This window comes from Pipra filicauda, unplaced genomic scaffold (assembly GCF_003945595.2).
Source record: "Pipra filicauda isolate LSUMZ 115617 unplaced genomic scaffold, ASM394559v2 scaffold269_size1075953_pilon, whole genome shotgun sequence".
Classification (NCBI taxonomy): Eukaryota; Metazoa; Chordata; class Aves; order Passeriformes; family Pipridae; genus Pipra; species Pipra filicauda.
In genome coordinates this window covers 159-14,528 of record NW_024104386.1, presented here as the reverse complement: position 1 = coordinate 14,528, position 14,370 = coordinate 159, and the positions used below count along the sequence as shown (strand labels likewise).

General features: G+C 58.8%; 2 protein-coding genes across 2 annotated transcripts; both read left to right on the top strand.

Annotated features, from left to right (window-relative positions):
* Positions 1–557: 557 nt before the first annotated feature.
* On the top strand, positions 558–3,658 carry LOC113996986 (sal-like protein 3). The gene is made up of 3 exons (XM_027738455.2): positions 558–1,674; positions 2,208–3,167; positions 3,513–3,658. The coding sequence occupies exons 1-3, from the start codon at positions 652–654 to the stop codon at positions 3,570–3,572; spliced, it is 2,043 nt and encodes a 680-aa protein (XP_027594256.2). The 5' UTR covers positions 558–651; the 3' UTR covers positions 3,573–3,658.
* A 662-nt stretch (positions 3,659–4,320) lies between these two features.
* On the top strand, positions 4,321–13,952 carry METTL3 (methyltransferase like 3). Its single transcript, XM_039382420.1, has 11 exons — positions 4,321–4,508; positions 5,297–5,619; positions 6,314–6,691; positions 7,072–7,247; positions 7,901–8,129; positions 9,098–9,285; positions 9,667–9,705; positions 10,452–10,560; positions 11,904–11,969; positions 12,944–13,056; positions 13,907–13,952. The coding sequence occupies exons 1-11, from the start codon at positions 4,406–4,408 to the stop codon at positions 13,935–13,937; spliced, it is 1,755 nt and encodes a 584-aa protein (XP_039238354.1). The 5' UTR covers positions 4,321–4,405; the 3' UTR covers positions 13,938–13,952.
* The last annotated feature ends 418 nt before the right edge of the window (positions 13,953–14,370 follow it).

Genomic DNA, 14,370 nt, shown 5'->3' with positions numbered 1-14,370 from the left:
GGGGCGAATAATGGCAATTTTGGGGTGAATAAAAGTAATTTTGGGGTGAATAACAATGATTTTGGGGCGAATAACAATGATTTTGGGGTGAATTATGATCATTTGGGGGTAATTATCCCGATTTTGGGGCGAATAATGACAATTTTGGGGTGAATAATGACAACTTTAGGGCAATAACCCCGATTTTGGGGTGACTATTTCTGATTTTGGGGTGAACAACAATAATTTTGGGGTAATTATCCCAATATTGGGGCGAATAATGACAGTTTTGGGATGAAAAACGATAATTCTGGGGGCGAATAATGATTTTGGGGCAATTATCCTGATTTTCGGGGGAACAGTGACGATTTTGGGGCAGTGACCCTGATTTGGGGGTGAATAATGACAATTTCGGGGTGAATAATGACAATTTTGGGGTAATAACCCCAATTTTGGGGCGAATGACTCCAATTTGGGGTCTCACGACCCTCACGTTTCTCTCTCTCTCTCTCTCTCTCCCCCTCCCCAGCCCCCGCCGCCCCCTCCCCGCCCTCCCCCGTGACCCCCTCCTCCCCTCCCCCGCCCGGCCCCGCCCCGGCCCCGCCGGCCCCGCCCGAGCTGCGGCTCATCCTGGAGGAGCTTCGGCAGCTGCGGCAGCGGCAGCTGCTCCAGATGCAGCTCACCCAGGACATCTGCCGCCAGCTCCTGCTCCTGGGGGCCCTCGACCACCCCCCCAGGGCCCCCCAGAAGCCCCCGCCCCGCCCCCACCTCCTGCTCTTCCCGCCCTTCCCCAAAGCGCCGCGCGCCGGCATCGCCGTGGCCTTGGCGTCCACCCTGGACCCCGTGGCCGTGCTGGGCTCGGCGTTGGGCTCGGCGGCTTCCTTGGGGTCGACGTTGGGCTCGGCGGCTTCCTTGGGGTCGACATTGGGCTCGGCGCCTTCGTTGGGTCCAAAGTTGGGTTCGGCGTCAACGTTGGGCCCAACGTTGGGCTCGGCGTCTTCGTTGGGGTCAACGTTGGGCTCGGCGTCTTCGTTGGGGTCAACGTTGGGCTCGGCGTCTTCGTTGGGCCCAACATTGGGCTCGGCATCTTCACTGGGCCCAACTTTGGGTTCAGCATCTTCGTTGGGCCCAAAGTTGGGTTCGACGTCTTCGTTGGGTCCGAAGTTGGGTTCAGCATCAACGTTGGGCCCAAAGTTGGGTTCAACGTCATCGTTGGGCCCAAAGTTGGGTTCAGCCTCAGCGTTGGGCCCAACTTTGAGTTCAGCATCAACGTTGGGTCCAAAGTTGGGTTCAACGTCATCATTGGGCCCGAAGTTGGGTTCAACCTCAGCGTTGGGCCAGGCGACGTCATCGTTGGGTTCGACGCCACCGTCGTTGGGTTCGGCGCCATCGTTGGGTTCAACGCCACCGTTGGGCTCAGGGTTGGGTTCAACGCCGCCGTTGGGCCCCCCGTTGGGTTCCCCGGCCCTGGCGGGCCGGCACGGCTGCGGGTTCTGCGGGAAGCCGTTCGGCAGCGCCAGCGCGCGGCAGATCCACCTGCGCTCGCACACCGGGGAGCGGCCCTTCCGCTGCGACCTCTGCGGCGGCCGCTTCACCACCCGCGGCAACCTCAAGGTGCACCTGAGGCGCCACCGCCAGAAGGGCCCGGCCGAGCGACGCGCCGGTGACGCCGAGGTGGAGGGCGCTGCGGCGGAGGTGGGCGGGGTCAAGAAGGGGGGTGACGGGTCATTGGGGGGGCGGCGGGTCAAGGTTGGGTCAATGGGTCAAAGTTGGGTCAATGGGTCAAAGTTGGGTCAACGGGTCATTGGGGGGGGTCAATGGGTTGAGGTTGGGGGGTCAACGGGTCAAGTTGGGGGTCAACAGGTCAAGATTGGGTCAATGGGTCATTGGGGGGGTCAATGGGTTGAGGATGGGGGTCAATGGGTCAAGGTTGGGTCAACAGGTCATTGGGGGGTCAATGGGGCAAGTTGGGGGTCAATGGGTCAAGGTTGGGTCAACAGGTCATTGGGGGGTCAATGGGGCAAGTTGGGGGTCAACGGGTCAAGGTTGGGTCAACAGGTCATTGGGAGGGTCAATGGGTCAAGGCTGGGGGAGAAGGGGTCAGGGTTGGGTCAACGAGTCATTGAGGGTCAATAAGTCAAGGTTGGGGGTCAATGGGTCAAGTTGGGGGTCAAGAGGTCAAGTTGGGGGTCGCCGGGTCAAAACGTCTCCGTGTTCCCACCCCGCAGGTCAACGTCGTCCCCCAGCTGGTGGCCACGCCCACCCTGCCCGTGGCCACGCCCACCACGCCAATTCCCACCATCTCCGTGACCACGCCCACCCCGTCGATGGCCACGCCCACCCCGCCAATGGCCACACCCAGCTCACAAATGGCCCCGCCCACCCCGCTGGCAGGTCCCATCCCCTTCCCCAGCAGGCCCCTCCCCCCGGGCGACGGGAACGCCCCTCCCCCAGCCCCGCCCCCCCGCCGGCCGTGGCCCCAGAACGGCCCCAAATGCCGGGACCCCGACCCCAAATCCCGGGATGGCGGCGGCTCCGAGACCTCCAAGCTGCAGGAGCTGGTGGAGAAGTTGGAATTCCGGCCCTGCTGCCCCTCCCCCACCACCTGCCACGGGAGGGGGAGGGGCGGAGGCACCGGGGCCTCCGGGACCGGAAATTCCACGGCCTTGGGTGGAAATTCCCAAATTTTGGGCGGGAACTCCCCGATTTTGGATGGGAACTCCCCAGTTTTGGGCGGGAATTCCTCGGTTTCGGGCAGGAATTCCCCAGTTTTGGATGGGAATTCCCCGAATTCGGGCGGGAATTCCTCAGCTTTGGGCGCGAATTCCCTCATTTCCGGCAGAAATTCCCTCGTTTCGGGCAGAAATTCCCCAATTTTGGGTGCGAATTCCTCGGGTTTGGGTGGAAACTCCTCGATTTCCGGCGGGAATTCCTCGATTTTGGGCAGAAATTCTCCAATTTTGGGAGCAAATTCCCCGATTTTGGGTGGGAATTCCTCGGTTTTGGGTGAGAATTCCCCGGTTTCGGGGGGGCCCCGCCGGTGCCGGGTGTGTGGGCGGGGTCGGGCCCCCCAAAATCCACCCCTGAAATTGGGGGAAGAGGAGGAAGAGGAGGAGGAAGAAGAAATGGGGGCGTTGGACCCCCCCAAGGCACCAGGAGAGCCCGAAAACCGGGAGGCAGGAGGGGAGGTGAGGGGGAACCCCGAAATTTGGGGGGCTTGGGGGGTCTTGGGGTGGAGGAACCCCAAAATTGGGAGGTTTAGGGGGAGGGACCCCAAAATTGGGGGGTTTTGGGGGGGGTCTTGTGGTGAGTAAGCCCCAAAACTGAGGGGTTTGGGGTGAGAAGACCCCAAAATTGGGGTGGTTTGAGATGGAGGGACCCCGAAAAACGGGGGGGGGTTTTTTGGGGAGTCTTGGGATGGGGAGACCCTAAATTTGGGGGGGGTTGAGGTGGGGGGGGAGAATTTTGGGGGGGGGTTTTGGGGACCCCCTGCCAAGGCACTGACCCCCCCACACCCCTTTTTGTCCCCTCAGGTGCCCTCAGAGCGGACCCCGACCCCCGAAATCGTGGGAGAGGAGGAGGAGAAGAAGTAGATTTTTAGGGGGAAACCCCAAAATCCCCCCCTCAGCCCCCCCCCCGACGTGTAGAGACCAATTAAAGCCCTTTCTGACCCCTCCCGGCTCATGCCTGTGATTTCAGGGGCAGCGAGGGATTGGGGGGAGCCCCCCCTAAAAAGGGAACCCTAAAAAATGAGGGAAATCCCCCAAAATTGACGTTTTTCCCCTCGAAAAAAAAATTACCGGGTTCACAAAATGGCGGCGGTTGCCATGGAAACCGTGTGAGCGTGACCAGCGCGCAAAATGGCGGCCGGTTGCCGTGGCAACCGCGAGGCGCGGGAACTGCTCGGGTTCAAAATGGCGGCGGTTGCCGTGGAAACCGTGCGGGGGGAGGAGGGGGCAGTGCCGGCCCGCCGAAATCGGCGGCGGTTGCCATGGAAACTGGGGAGGGGGGGATTGACAGCTCCCCAAAAACTGGCGGCGGTTTCCCCTACTCAAAACGACGGCGGTTGCCATGGAAACCCGGGGGGGGGTGTTGGGGAGAAGCGCCGGCTCCCCAAAAAATCGGCGGCGGCGGTTGCCGCGGCAACGGCGAGGCGGGATCTGCCCGCGGCCAAAATGGCGGCGGTTGCCGTGGAAACCGGCGGGGGGGGGGGGAGAAGCGCTGCCCTCACTCAAGATGGCGGCGGTTGCCATAGGGATCGCAACAGTGCCCTCATCCAAGATGGCGCCGGCGGCCTCTCCCCCACCGGAAGCAGTTTCCGGTTCCGGTTCCGGCGGCTGTGGCGGCGCGGCCCGGGCTCGGCTCTCGGGTGCCGGTTCCCGATCGCTCCGTCGCTGTCGGGGCCCTGTCGCGACATTTCGGGACGATGTCGGACACGTGGAGCTCGATCCAGGCGCACAAGAAGCAGCTCGACTCGCTCCGCGAGCGGCTCCAGCGCCGCCGGAAGCAGGACCCGCTGGGCGGGGCGGGTAAAGGAGGCGCTAATGAGGGGCGGGCGCTAATTAAGGGGGGTGGGGGGAGTGGGGGGTGAGGGGTTAATGAGGGGTCGGGGGGTTAATTAGGGGTCGGGGTTAATGGGCTGGTCAGTGGGTTAATTAGCGGTCAGGGGTTAATGAGGGGTCAGGGGGTGGTTAATTGGGGGTAGGGGTTAATTAGGGGCCGGGGGTTAATTAGGGAGACAAGGAGGGGTTGATGGGGGTCGAGGAGGGGTGTCTGGGGTTAATTGGGGAGGGCAAGGGTTAATTAAGGGCTGGGAGTTAACTAGGGGGTGAAGGGGGGATTAATTGGGGGTCAGGGGTTAATTAGGGGTCAGGGGTTAATTGGGGGGTCAGGGGTTAATTGGGGGGTCGGAGGAGGGGTTAATTAGGGCGGCAAGGGTGGGTTAATTAGGAGGGTCAGGGGTTCATTAAGGGCTGGAGGCTAATTAGGGGGGTCAAAGGAGGGTTTAATGGTGGCAGTCAGGGGTTAATTAGGTCAGGGGTTAATTAAGGGTTAGGGTTAATTAGGGAGTCAAGGGGGGTTAATTAAGGGGTCAGAGGACGGTTTAAGGGGGGAGGTCAGAGGTTAATTATCGAGGTCAAGGGTTAATTAAGGGTTAGGGTTAATTAGGGAGTCAAGGGGGGGTAATTAAGGGGTCAGAGGAGGGTTTAAGGGGGGGAGGCCAGGCATTAATTAGCGCTCAGAGCTTAATTATCATGTGGTGGGGGCAGCTTAATTAGGGCTCCAAAGTGCTAATTAGTGCTAATTAACCCCGCAGCTCCCGCCCATGACCTCTCCCTGTCGGCCCCGCCCCGCACCTCCAGCCCCGCCCCCTCCGCCGGAAGCCCCGCCCTCTGCTCCACCCCAGGAGGCCCCTCCCCCTCTGCTGCCTTGGGGGGCGTGGCCGCGGGAGGCCGCGCCTCTCCTCATTGTGGAGGAGGGGGCGTGGCCTCCGAGGGCGTGTCCGGAGGTGGGGGCGGGGCCGGCGGAGAGGGGGCGGGGCCCGACCCGGCGCTGGAGCGGCGCCTCCTGCTGCTGCTGTCGGACCTGGCGCTGCCCCTCCCCCGCGACGCCGCCGCCCTCTGCGCCGCCCTCCAGCAGGTGAGGCACACCTGGGATATACCTGGGATATACCTGGGATATGCCTGGGCACACCTGGGCACACCTGGGTACGCCTGGGTACGCCTGGGATATACCTGGGATATGCCTGGGCACACCTGGGCACACCTGGGTACGCCTGGGTACACCTGAGATACACCTGGGTATACCTGAGATACACTTGGGCACACCTGGGATACACCTGGGCACACCTGGGATACACCTGGGCACACCTGGGTACACCTGGGCACACCTGGGATACACCTGGGCACACCTGGGTACACCTGGGCACACCTGGGTACACCTGGGATACACCTGAGATACACCTGGGAGACCATAGATCACCGGGTCACACCCTGGCACACCTGGGCACACCTGGGCACACCTGAGCACACCTGGGATGCACCTGGGCACACCTGAGCACACCTGGGCACACCTGGGATACACCTGGGCACACCTGGGATACACCTGGGATACACCTGGGCACACCTGGGCACACCTAAGACACACCTGAGGGGCCTGGGACACAAATGCACCCTCACCTGGGCACACCTGGGACACGCCCGTACCTGGGCACACCTGGGCACGCCCCCCACATTCCCCCCCCAGGTGTGCTGAGGTGCCCCCAGGTGACTCCCAGGCCCCCCCAGGTGTGCTGAGGTGCCCCCAGGTGACCCCCTGTCCCCTCCCCTGGCAGGGCTCCGCCCCGGCCCCGCCCGCGGCGTGGGTGGAGAGCCTCCTGCAGAAGTTCGCGGCGCAGGAGCTGATCGAGGTGCGCCGGGGGCTCCTCCCCGACGGCCCCACCCTCGTCACCTTCGCCGACCACGCCAAGCTGGCCGCCATGACCGGCCTGGTGGGCGGGGCCTCCTCCTCCTCCTCCGGCCACAAGCGCCACGCCCGCCCCGAGGAGGACGGGGAGGGGGGCGGGGCCGGCGGGGAAGGGGGCGGGGCGATGGGGGGCGAGGGGAAGGAGGTGAAGAGGTGGCGCCGGGCGACGGCGGCGTCGTCCGACGTGGACCTGGAGATCGAGAGCCTGCTGAGCCAGCAGAGCACCAAGGAGCAGCAGAGCAAGAAGGTGGGCGGGGCCAAAGGGAGGGGGCGGGGCCTAGGGGCGGTGGGCGGGGCGACAGAGAGGTGGGCGGGACCGTGAGATGGTGAAGAACGCGGAGGTTCCTCGAGGTTTTTGGGGCGCCAAGATGGCGGAGGGGGAGGTTGGGGGGACCCCCAAGGTGGTTTTTGGTCGCCCTAAGATAGTTTTGGGAATCCTGAGACAGTTTTGGTTGCCCCAAGATAGTATTGGTTGCCCCAAGATGCTTTTTGGTTGCCCCAAGATAGTTTTGGTTGCCCCAAGATAGTTTTGAGCACCCCAAGATAGTTTTGGTTGCCCCAAGATAGTTTTGGTTGCCCCAAGGAGCATTTTGGTCGCCCCAAGGTGGTTTTTGGGTGCCCCCCCAGGTGAGCCAGGAGATCCTGGAGCTGCTCAACACGACGACGGCCAAGGAGCAGTCGATCGTGGAGAAGTTCCGCTCGCGGGGGCGGGCGCAGGTGCAGGAGTTCTGCGACCACGGCACCAAGGAGGAGTGCGTCAAGGCCTCGGGCGCCGAGCGGCCCTGCCGGAAGCTCCACTTCCGGTCAGTCCCTGGTGGCCGGGATTTTGGGGACGTTCTCCGTGGTTTTGGGGGGTCTTTTCCATCCTCCTCGCTCTTCTCTGCTTTTTGTTTTCCGTCTCTAACCCGGGGTCTTCGTCCTTGGTTCCATGTTCTCCTCTTCCATCCATGACCTCGGGGTCTTCGTCACTCCATGTCTTCCTCCTCCGTCTCCTCGTGTTCTCCTCTTCCATCCATGACCTCGGGGTCTTCATCACTCCATGTCTTCCTCCTCCGTCTCCTCATGTTCTCCTCTTCCATCCATGACCTCGGGGTCTTCATCACTCCATGTCTTCCTCCTCCGTCTCCTCGTGTTCTCCTCTTCCATCCATGACCTCGGGGTCTTCATCACTCCATGTCTTCCTTCTCCTTCTCCTCACGTTCTTCTCCTCCATCCACGATCCCGTGCTCTTCCTCCATGAGTTCCTGGTCTTCCTCCACGTTCTCGTGTCCTCCATCCATCCATCACTCCACGTCTTTGTCCTCCATCTCCTCACGTTCTTCCTTCCCCATCCACGACCCCGCGGTCTTCATCACTCCGCGTCTTTGTCCTCCATCTTCTCACGTTCTCCTTCCTCCGTGACTCCTCTTCCTCTCTCCACGTTCTTCCTCCATCCTCCCCCAACACCCCCCCGCAGGCGGATCATCAACAAGCACACGGACGAGTCCCTGGGCGACTGCTCCTTCCTCAACACCTGCTTCCACATGGACACCTGCAAGTACGTCCACTACGAGATCGACGCCTGCGCCGCCTCCTCGCCGCCGCTCAGCCCGGCCCGCGCCCGGCCCCGCGACCGCAGCCCCCCGCCCGACCTGCCCCGCGGGCCCCCCGCCGACGCCGGCGCCGACCGCCTCTTCCCCCCGCAGGTACCCCCTCCCAAAAAACGGGGGGCTTTTGGGTGATTCCCTCGCCTTCCCCGCGGTTTCGAGGTGGTGGTTCTCTCCCTTCCCGCCGTTTTTGAGGCGATTCCCTGGTTTCCTGCCTCCTGTGAGGTGATTTTCCCGTTTCCCGCCGTTTTCTGACTCAATCCCCTCGTATTCCACCGTTTTTTTAGGCAGTTCCCCCATTTCCAGACATTTAATGAAGTAATTGCTTTATTTCTCACCGTTTCCTGAGTCAACGCTCTCATATCCCACCATCTTATGAATCGATCCCTTCGTATTCCCCCATTTTCTGAGACAATCCCCTCATATTCTACCATTTTCTGAGGTGATCCCCTCATTTCCTGAGGCGATTCCCTCATTTCCCGCCATTTTCTGAGGGGATCCCCTCATATTTCACCATTTCCCGAGGCGATCCCCTCATTTCCCGCCGTTTTCTGAGGCAATTTCATTAATTTCTCGCCATTTTCTGAGGCGATGCCCTTGCATTCCCCATTTTTCTGAGGCGATCCCCTCATTTCCCGCCATTTTCTGAGGCGATTTTGTTATTTCCCGCCATTTCCTGAGGCGATCCCCTCATTTCCCGCCATTTTCTGAGGCAATCTCCTCGTTTCCCGCCATTTTCTGAGGGGATCCCCTTGTTTCCCACCATTTTCTGAGGGGATCCTCTCATATTCCACCATTTTCTGAGGCGATCCCCTCATTTCCCACCATTTCCTGAGGCGATCCCCTCTTTCCCGCCATTTCCTGAGGTGATCCCCCCTTTCCCGCCATTTCCTGAGGCGATCCCCTCTTTCCCGCCATTTCCTGAGGCGATCCCCTCACCCTTCTCCACCTCCGGATCCGCTCCCTCCATTTCACGCCCGATCCCTGCTCTCCCACACCCCCCCCTTCTCATTTTCCCCCCATTTTTCCCTCACTTTCCCCTCCTTTTCCCCCTGGTTTTCCCGCAGTGGATCTGCTGCGACATCCGCTACCTGGACGTGTCCATCCTGGGCAAGTTCGCCGTGGTCATGGCGGACCCGCCCTGGGACATCCACATGGAGCTGCCCTACGGGACCCTGACGGACGACGAGATGCGGCGCCTCAACATCCCCGTCCTGCAGGACGAGGGCTTCCTCTTCCTCTGGGTCACCGGCAGGTCAGGCCCCAAAAACCCCTCGGGGATCCCAAAAACCCTTCAGGGATCCCAAAAACCTCTCAGGAATCTCAAATATCCTCTCGAGGGTCCCCGAAACCCCTCAGGGATCCCAAAAGCCTTTTAGGGTGACTAAAAACTCCTCAGGGGTCCCAAAAACCCTTCAGGGATCCCAAAAACCCCTCAGGGGTCCCAAAACCCCTTGGGGATATCAGAAACCTCTCAGGGGTCCCAGAAACCCCTCAGGGATCCCAAAACCCCCTCAGGGATCCCCAAAACCTCTCAGGGGTCCCAAAACCCCCTCAGGGGTCCCAAAACCCCCTCAGGGATCCCCAAAACCCCTCAGACACCCCCCCTAAGCCCCCGTTTCTCCCTCTCTTGCAGGGCCATGGAGCTGGGCCGCGAGTGCCTCAACCTCTGGGGGTGAGTGAGTTTTGGGGGGGGGTCTCCCCTCTCCAATTCCCCCCCACACCCCAAAAACCCACCCCAGGACCCCCAAAACCTCTCTCTATGGGGTCCTGACTCTCCAAAAACCCACCCCAGGACCCCCAAATCCCCCTTTATGGAGCCCCCACACCCCAAAAACCCACCCCAGGATCCCAAATCCCCCTTTATGGAGCCCCCACACCCCAAAAAACCCAAAAGAAAGAGCAACAGACCGCCAAAACCCACCCCAGGACCCCAAATTCCCGCTTTAATGGAGTCCCCAAAAACAAGCAAAAGCACCCTAAAATCGTCCGTTTATGGAGTCCCTGAACTCCCCCCAAACCCACCTCGGATCCACCTGCAAAAACCCCAAAAAACCCACCCCAGGACCCGCAAAACACGCCCTTTAATAATGAGCCCCCCACACCCCAAAAACCTACCCCAGGACCCCAAAACTCCCCTCTATGGGGTCCTGATCCCCCAAAGACCCACCCCAGGACCCCCAAATCCCCCTCTATGGAGCCCCCACACCCCAAAAATTCACCCCAGGACCCCCAAAATCTCTCTCTGTGGGGTCCTGACTCTCCAAAAACCCACCCCAGGACCCCCAAAACTCCCTTTTACGGAGCCCCCGCACCCCAAAATCGCCCTCTATGGAGTCCTGACCCCCCGAATCCCCCCTGGGACCCCCCAGTTTCCCCCAGGACCCCCCGAAATCTCCCCGACCCCCCCCGACCCCGCAGGTACGAGCGCGTGGACGAGATCATCTGGGTGAAGACGAACCAGCTGCAGCGGATCATCCGCACGGGCCGCACGGGCCACTGGCTCAACCACGGCAAGGAGCACTGCCTGGTACCCCAAAAACCGGGGGGGCCCCAAAAACCCCCACCCGGCACCCCCCTGGTACCCCGAAATACGGGGGGGCCCAAAAACCCCCACCCGGCACCCCCCTGGTACCCCAAAAACTGGGGGCGGCCCCAAAAACCCCCACCCGGCACCCCCCTGGTACCCCAAAAACCGGGGGGGGCCCAAAAACCCCCACCCGGCAACCCCCCTGGTCCCCACCCCCGAAATAAGGGGGCCACCAAAAACCCCCACCCGGCACCCCCCTGTAAACCCAAAAAAAAAAAACCGGGGGGCCCCAAAAAAAAAACCCCCACCCGGCACCGCCCCCTGGTACCCCAAAAACCGGGGGGGCCCCAAAAACCCCCACCCGGCACCCCCCTGGTACCCCAAAAACCGGGGGGGGGCCCAAAAACCCCCACCCGGCACCCCCCTGGTACCCCGAAATACAGGGGGGCCCCAAAAACCCCCACCCGGCACCCCCCTGGTACCCTGAAATACGGGGGGGCCCAAAAAAACCCCCCCTGGGGGGGCCAGGACTCCATAAAGGGGGATTTGGGGGGGTAGGGGGGCCGTAAAGGGGGTTTTGGGGGTCCTGGGGTGGGGTTTTGGGGGGTGGGGACTCCATAAAGGGGGATTTGGGGGTCCTGGGGTGGGTTTTTGGGGTGTGGGGGCTCCATGAAGGGGGATTTGGGGGTCCTGGGGTGGGTTTTTGGGGTGTGGAGGATCCATAGAGGGGGATTTGGGGGTCCTGGGGTGGGTTTTGGGGTGTGGAGGATCCATAGAGGGTATTTGGGGGTCCTGGGGTGGGTTTTTTGGGTGTGGAGGATCCATAGAGGAGGATTTGGGGGTCCTGGGGTGGGTTTTGGGGGGTCAGGACCCCATAGAGAGGGGTTTTGAGGGTGCTGGGGTGGGTTTTGGGGGGTCAAGACTCCATAAAGGGGATTTTTGGGGTGTGGAGGATTCACAGAGGGGGATTTGGGGGTCCTGGGGTGGGTTTCTGGGGGATCAAGATTCCATAAAGGGCAATTTTGGGGTGTGGGGGCTCCATAAAGGGGGATTTGGGGGTCCTGGGGTGGGTTTTTGGGGTGTGGGGGCTCCATGAAGGGGGATTTGGGGGTCCTGGGGTGGGTTTTGGGGGGTCAGGACTCCATAAAGGGGGATTTTGGGGTGGGTTTTTGGGGTGTGGGGGCTCCGTAAAGGGGGGATTTGGGGTCTCAGGTCTCCCCAGAGGGGAGTTTTGGGGTGCTGGGGTGGGGTTTTGGGGTGTGGGGGCTCCATAAAGGGAGATTTTTGGGGTCCCGGGGTGTTTTTTGGGGTCTCATCCCCCCCAAAAGTCGCCCCTGTCGCAGGTGGGGGTGAAGGGGAACCCCCAGGGCTTCAACCGGGGCCTGGACTGCGACGTGATCGTGGCCGAGGTGAGACCCGACCCCAAACCCGGCGGTTTGGACCCAAAAACGGGGGGAAATCAGGGAACTGCCTCAGGAAATAAGGGAAAATCAGGGAACTGCCTCAGGAAATAGGGAAAAGCGAGAGAATTGCCTCAGAAAATGGGGAAAATCAGGGAATTGCCTCAGAAAATGGGGAAAATCAGGGAATTGCCTCAGAAAATAGGGAAAAGGGAGGGAATTGCCTCAGAAAATAGGGAAAAGTGAGGGAATTGCCTCAGAAATTGGAGTAAAAATGAGGGAATTGCCTCAGAAAATGGCAGGAAATGAGAGAATTGCCTCAGAAACTGCATTAAAAACGAGGGAATTACCTCAGGAAATGCCAGAAAATGAGGGAATCACCTCAGAAAATGGGTTTAAATGATGCAATTACCTCAGAAAATGGCAGGAAAGGAAGGAATTACCTCAGAAAACGGGGTAAAAATGAGGGAGTTACCTCACAAAATGTCGGGAAATGAGGGAATCTCCTCAGGAAATGGTGGGAAATGAGAGAATTACCTCACAAAATGTCGGGAAATGAGGGAATCTCCTCAGGAAATGGCGGGAAATGAGAGAATTACCTGAGAAACTGGGGTAAAAACGAGGGAATCGCCTCAGGAAAGGGCGGGAAATGAGGGAATTACCTCAGAAAATGGCGGGAAATGAGGGAATCTCCTCAGGAAATGAAGGAATCACCTCAGAAAATGGCGGGAAATGAAGGAATCACCTCAGAAAATGGCGGGAAAATGGGGGAATCACCTCAGGAAATGAAGGAATCACCTCACAAAATGGCGGGAAATGAGGGAATCTCCTCGGGAAATGAAGGAATTACCTCACAAAATGGCGGGAAACGAAGGAATCACCTCAGAAAATGGCGGGAAACGAGGGAATCTCCTCGGGAAAGGAAGGAATCTCCTCACAAAACGCCGGGAAACGTCAGGAAATCCTTTCCCCCCTTTCCCCAGGTGCGCTCGACGAGCCACAAGCCCGACGAGATCTACGGGATGATCGAGCGGCTGTCGCCGGGCACGCGCAAGATCGAGCTCTTCGGCCGCCCCCACAACGTCCAGCCCAACTGGTGACCGGCCCTTTCCTTCCCTTTGGGGGCTCAAAGGGCATTTCGGAGCTCAAAGGGGATTTTTGGGGGTTAAAGGGGATTTTTTGGGGTTCAAAGGGAATTTTTTGGGGTTTAAAGGGGATTTTTGGGGGTTTAAAGGGGATTTTTTGGGGGTTTAAAGGGGATTTTTGGGGGTTTAAAGGGGATTTTGGGGGTTTAAAGGGGATTTTTGGGGGTTTAAAGAGGATTTTTGGGGGTTTAAAGGGGATTTTTTGGGGGGTTTAAAGGGGATTTTTGGGGTTTAAAGGGGATTTTTGGGGGTTTAAAAATGATTTTTTTGGGATTTAATGGAGATTTTTGGGGGGTTTAAAGGGGATTTTTTGGCGTTTAAAGGTGATTTTTTTGGAGTTTAAAGGAGATTTTTTGGAGTTTAAAGGGGATTTTTTTTGTGGTTTCAAGATGATTTTTTTGGGGCTTATTTGGAATCTTTTTTTTTTGCGTTTAAAGGGGATTTTTTGGAGTTGAAATGGGATTTTTTTGGGGGTTTAAAAGTGATTTTTTTGGGGTTTAATGGGGATTTTTTTGGGGATTTAATGGAGATTTTTTGGGCGTTTAAAGATGATTTTTTTTTTAGGTTTAAAGGTGATTTTTTGGGGGTTCAAAGGGGGATTTTTTTTTTTTGGAGGTTTAATGGGGATTTTTAGGGGTTTAAAGATGATTTTTTTGGGGTTTAATAGGGAGTTTTGGGGGATTTAATAGAGATTTTTTGGAGTTCAAAGGGGATTTTTTGGGGGTGTTTTCTGTTGATTTTTGGGGTTCAGAGGCGATGTTTTTGGGGTGTTTTCTGTTGATTTTGGGCTCTCTCCCCCAGGATCACGTTGGGGAACCAGCTGGAGGTTTAATGGGATTTTTTGGGGTTCGGAGGGGATTTTTGGGGTGTTTTCTGTTGATTTTGGGTTCTCTCCCCAGGATCACGTTGGGGAACCAGCTGGAGGTTTAAAGGGATTTTTTTGGGGTGTTTTCTGTTGATTTTGGGCTCTCTCCCCTTTAAGGATCACGTTGGGGAACCAGCTGGAGGTTTAGGGGGATTTTTTTGGGGTGTTTTGTGTTGATTTTGGGTTCTCTCCCCAGGATCACGTTGGGGAACCAGCTGGAGGTTTAGGGGGATTTTCTGGGGTGTTCTTTGTTGATTTTTGGGGTGTTTTCTGTTGATTTTGGGCTCTCTCCCCCAGGATCACGTTGGGGAACCAGCTGGAGGTTTAGGGGGATTTTTTTGGGGTGTTTTCTGTTGATTTTGGGTTCTCTCTCCCCCAGGATCACGTTGGGGAACCAGCT

What these genes read in the sequence shown, in the direction of transcription:
- LOC113996986 (XM_027738455.2), top strand. Translation starts at nt 652, where the DNA reads ATGCAGCTCACCCAGGACATCTGCCGCCAGCTCCTGCTCCTGGGGGCC. An exon ending in TGGAGGGCGCTGCGGCGGAG is followed by an intron (nt 1,675 to 2,207) that starts GTGGGCGGGGTC and finishes CCCACCCCGCAG; the next exon opens with GTCAACGTCGTCCCCCAGCT. An exon ending in ACCGGGAGGCAGGAGGGGAG is followed by an intron (nt 3,168 to 3,512) that starts GTGAGGGGGAAC and finishes TTGTCCCCTCAG; the next exon opens with GTGCCCTCAGAGCGGACCCC.
- METTL3 (XM_039382420.1), top strand. Translation starts at nt 4,406, where the DNA reads ATGTCGGACACGTGGAGCTCGATCCAGGCGCACAAGAAGCAGCTCGAC. An exon ending in TGCCGGAAGCTCCACTTCCG is followed by an intron (nt 7,248 to 7,900) that starts GTCAGTCCCTGG and finishes ACCCCCCCGCAG; the next exon opens with GCGGATCATCAACAAGCACA. An exon ending in ACGGCAAGGAGCACTGCCTG is followed by an intron (nt 10,561 to 11,903) that starts GTACCCCAAAAA and finishes CCCCTGTCGCAG; the next exon opens with GTGGGGGTGAAGGGGAACCC.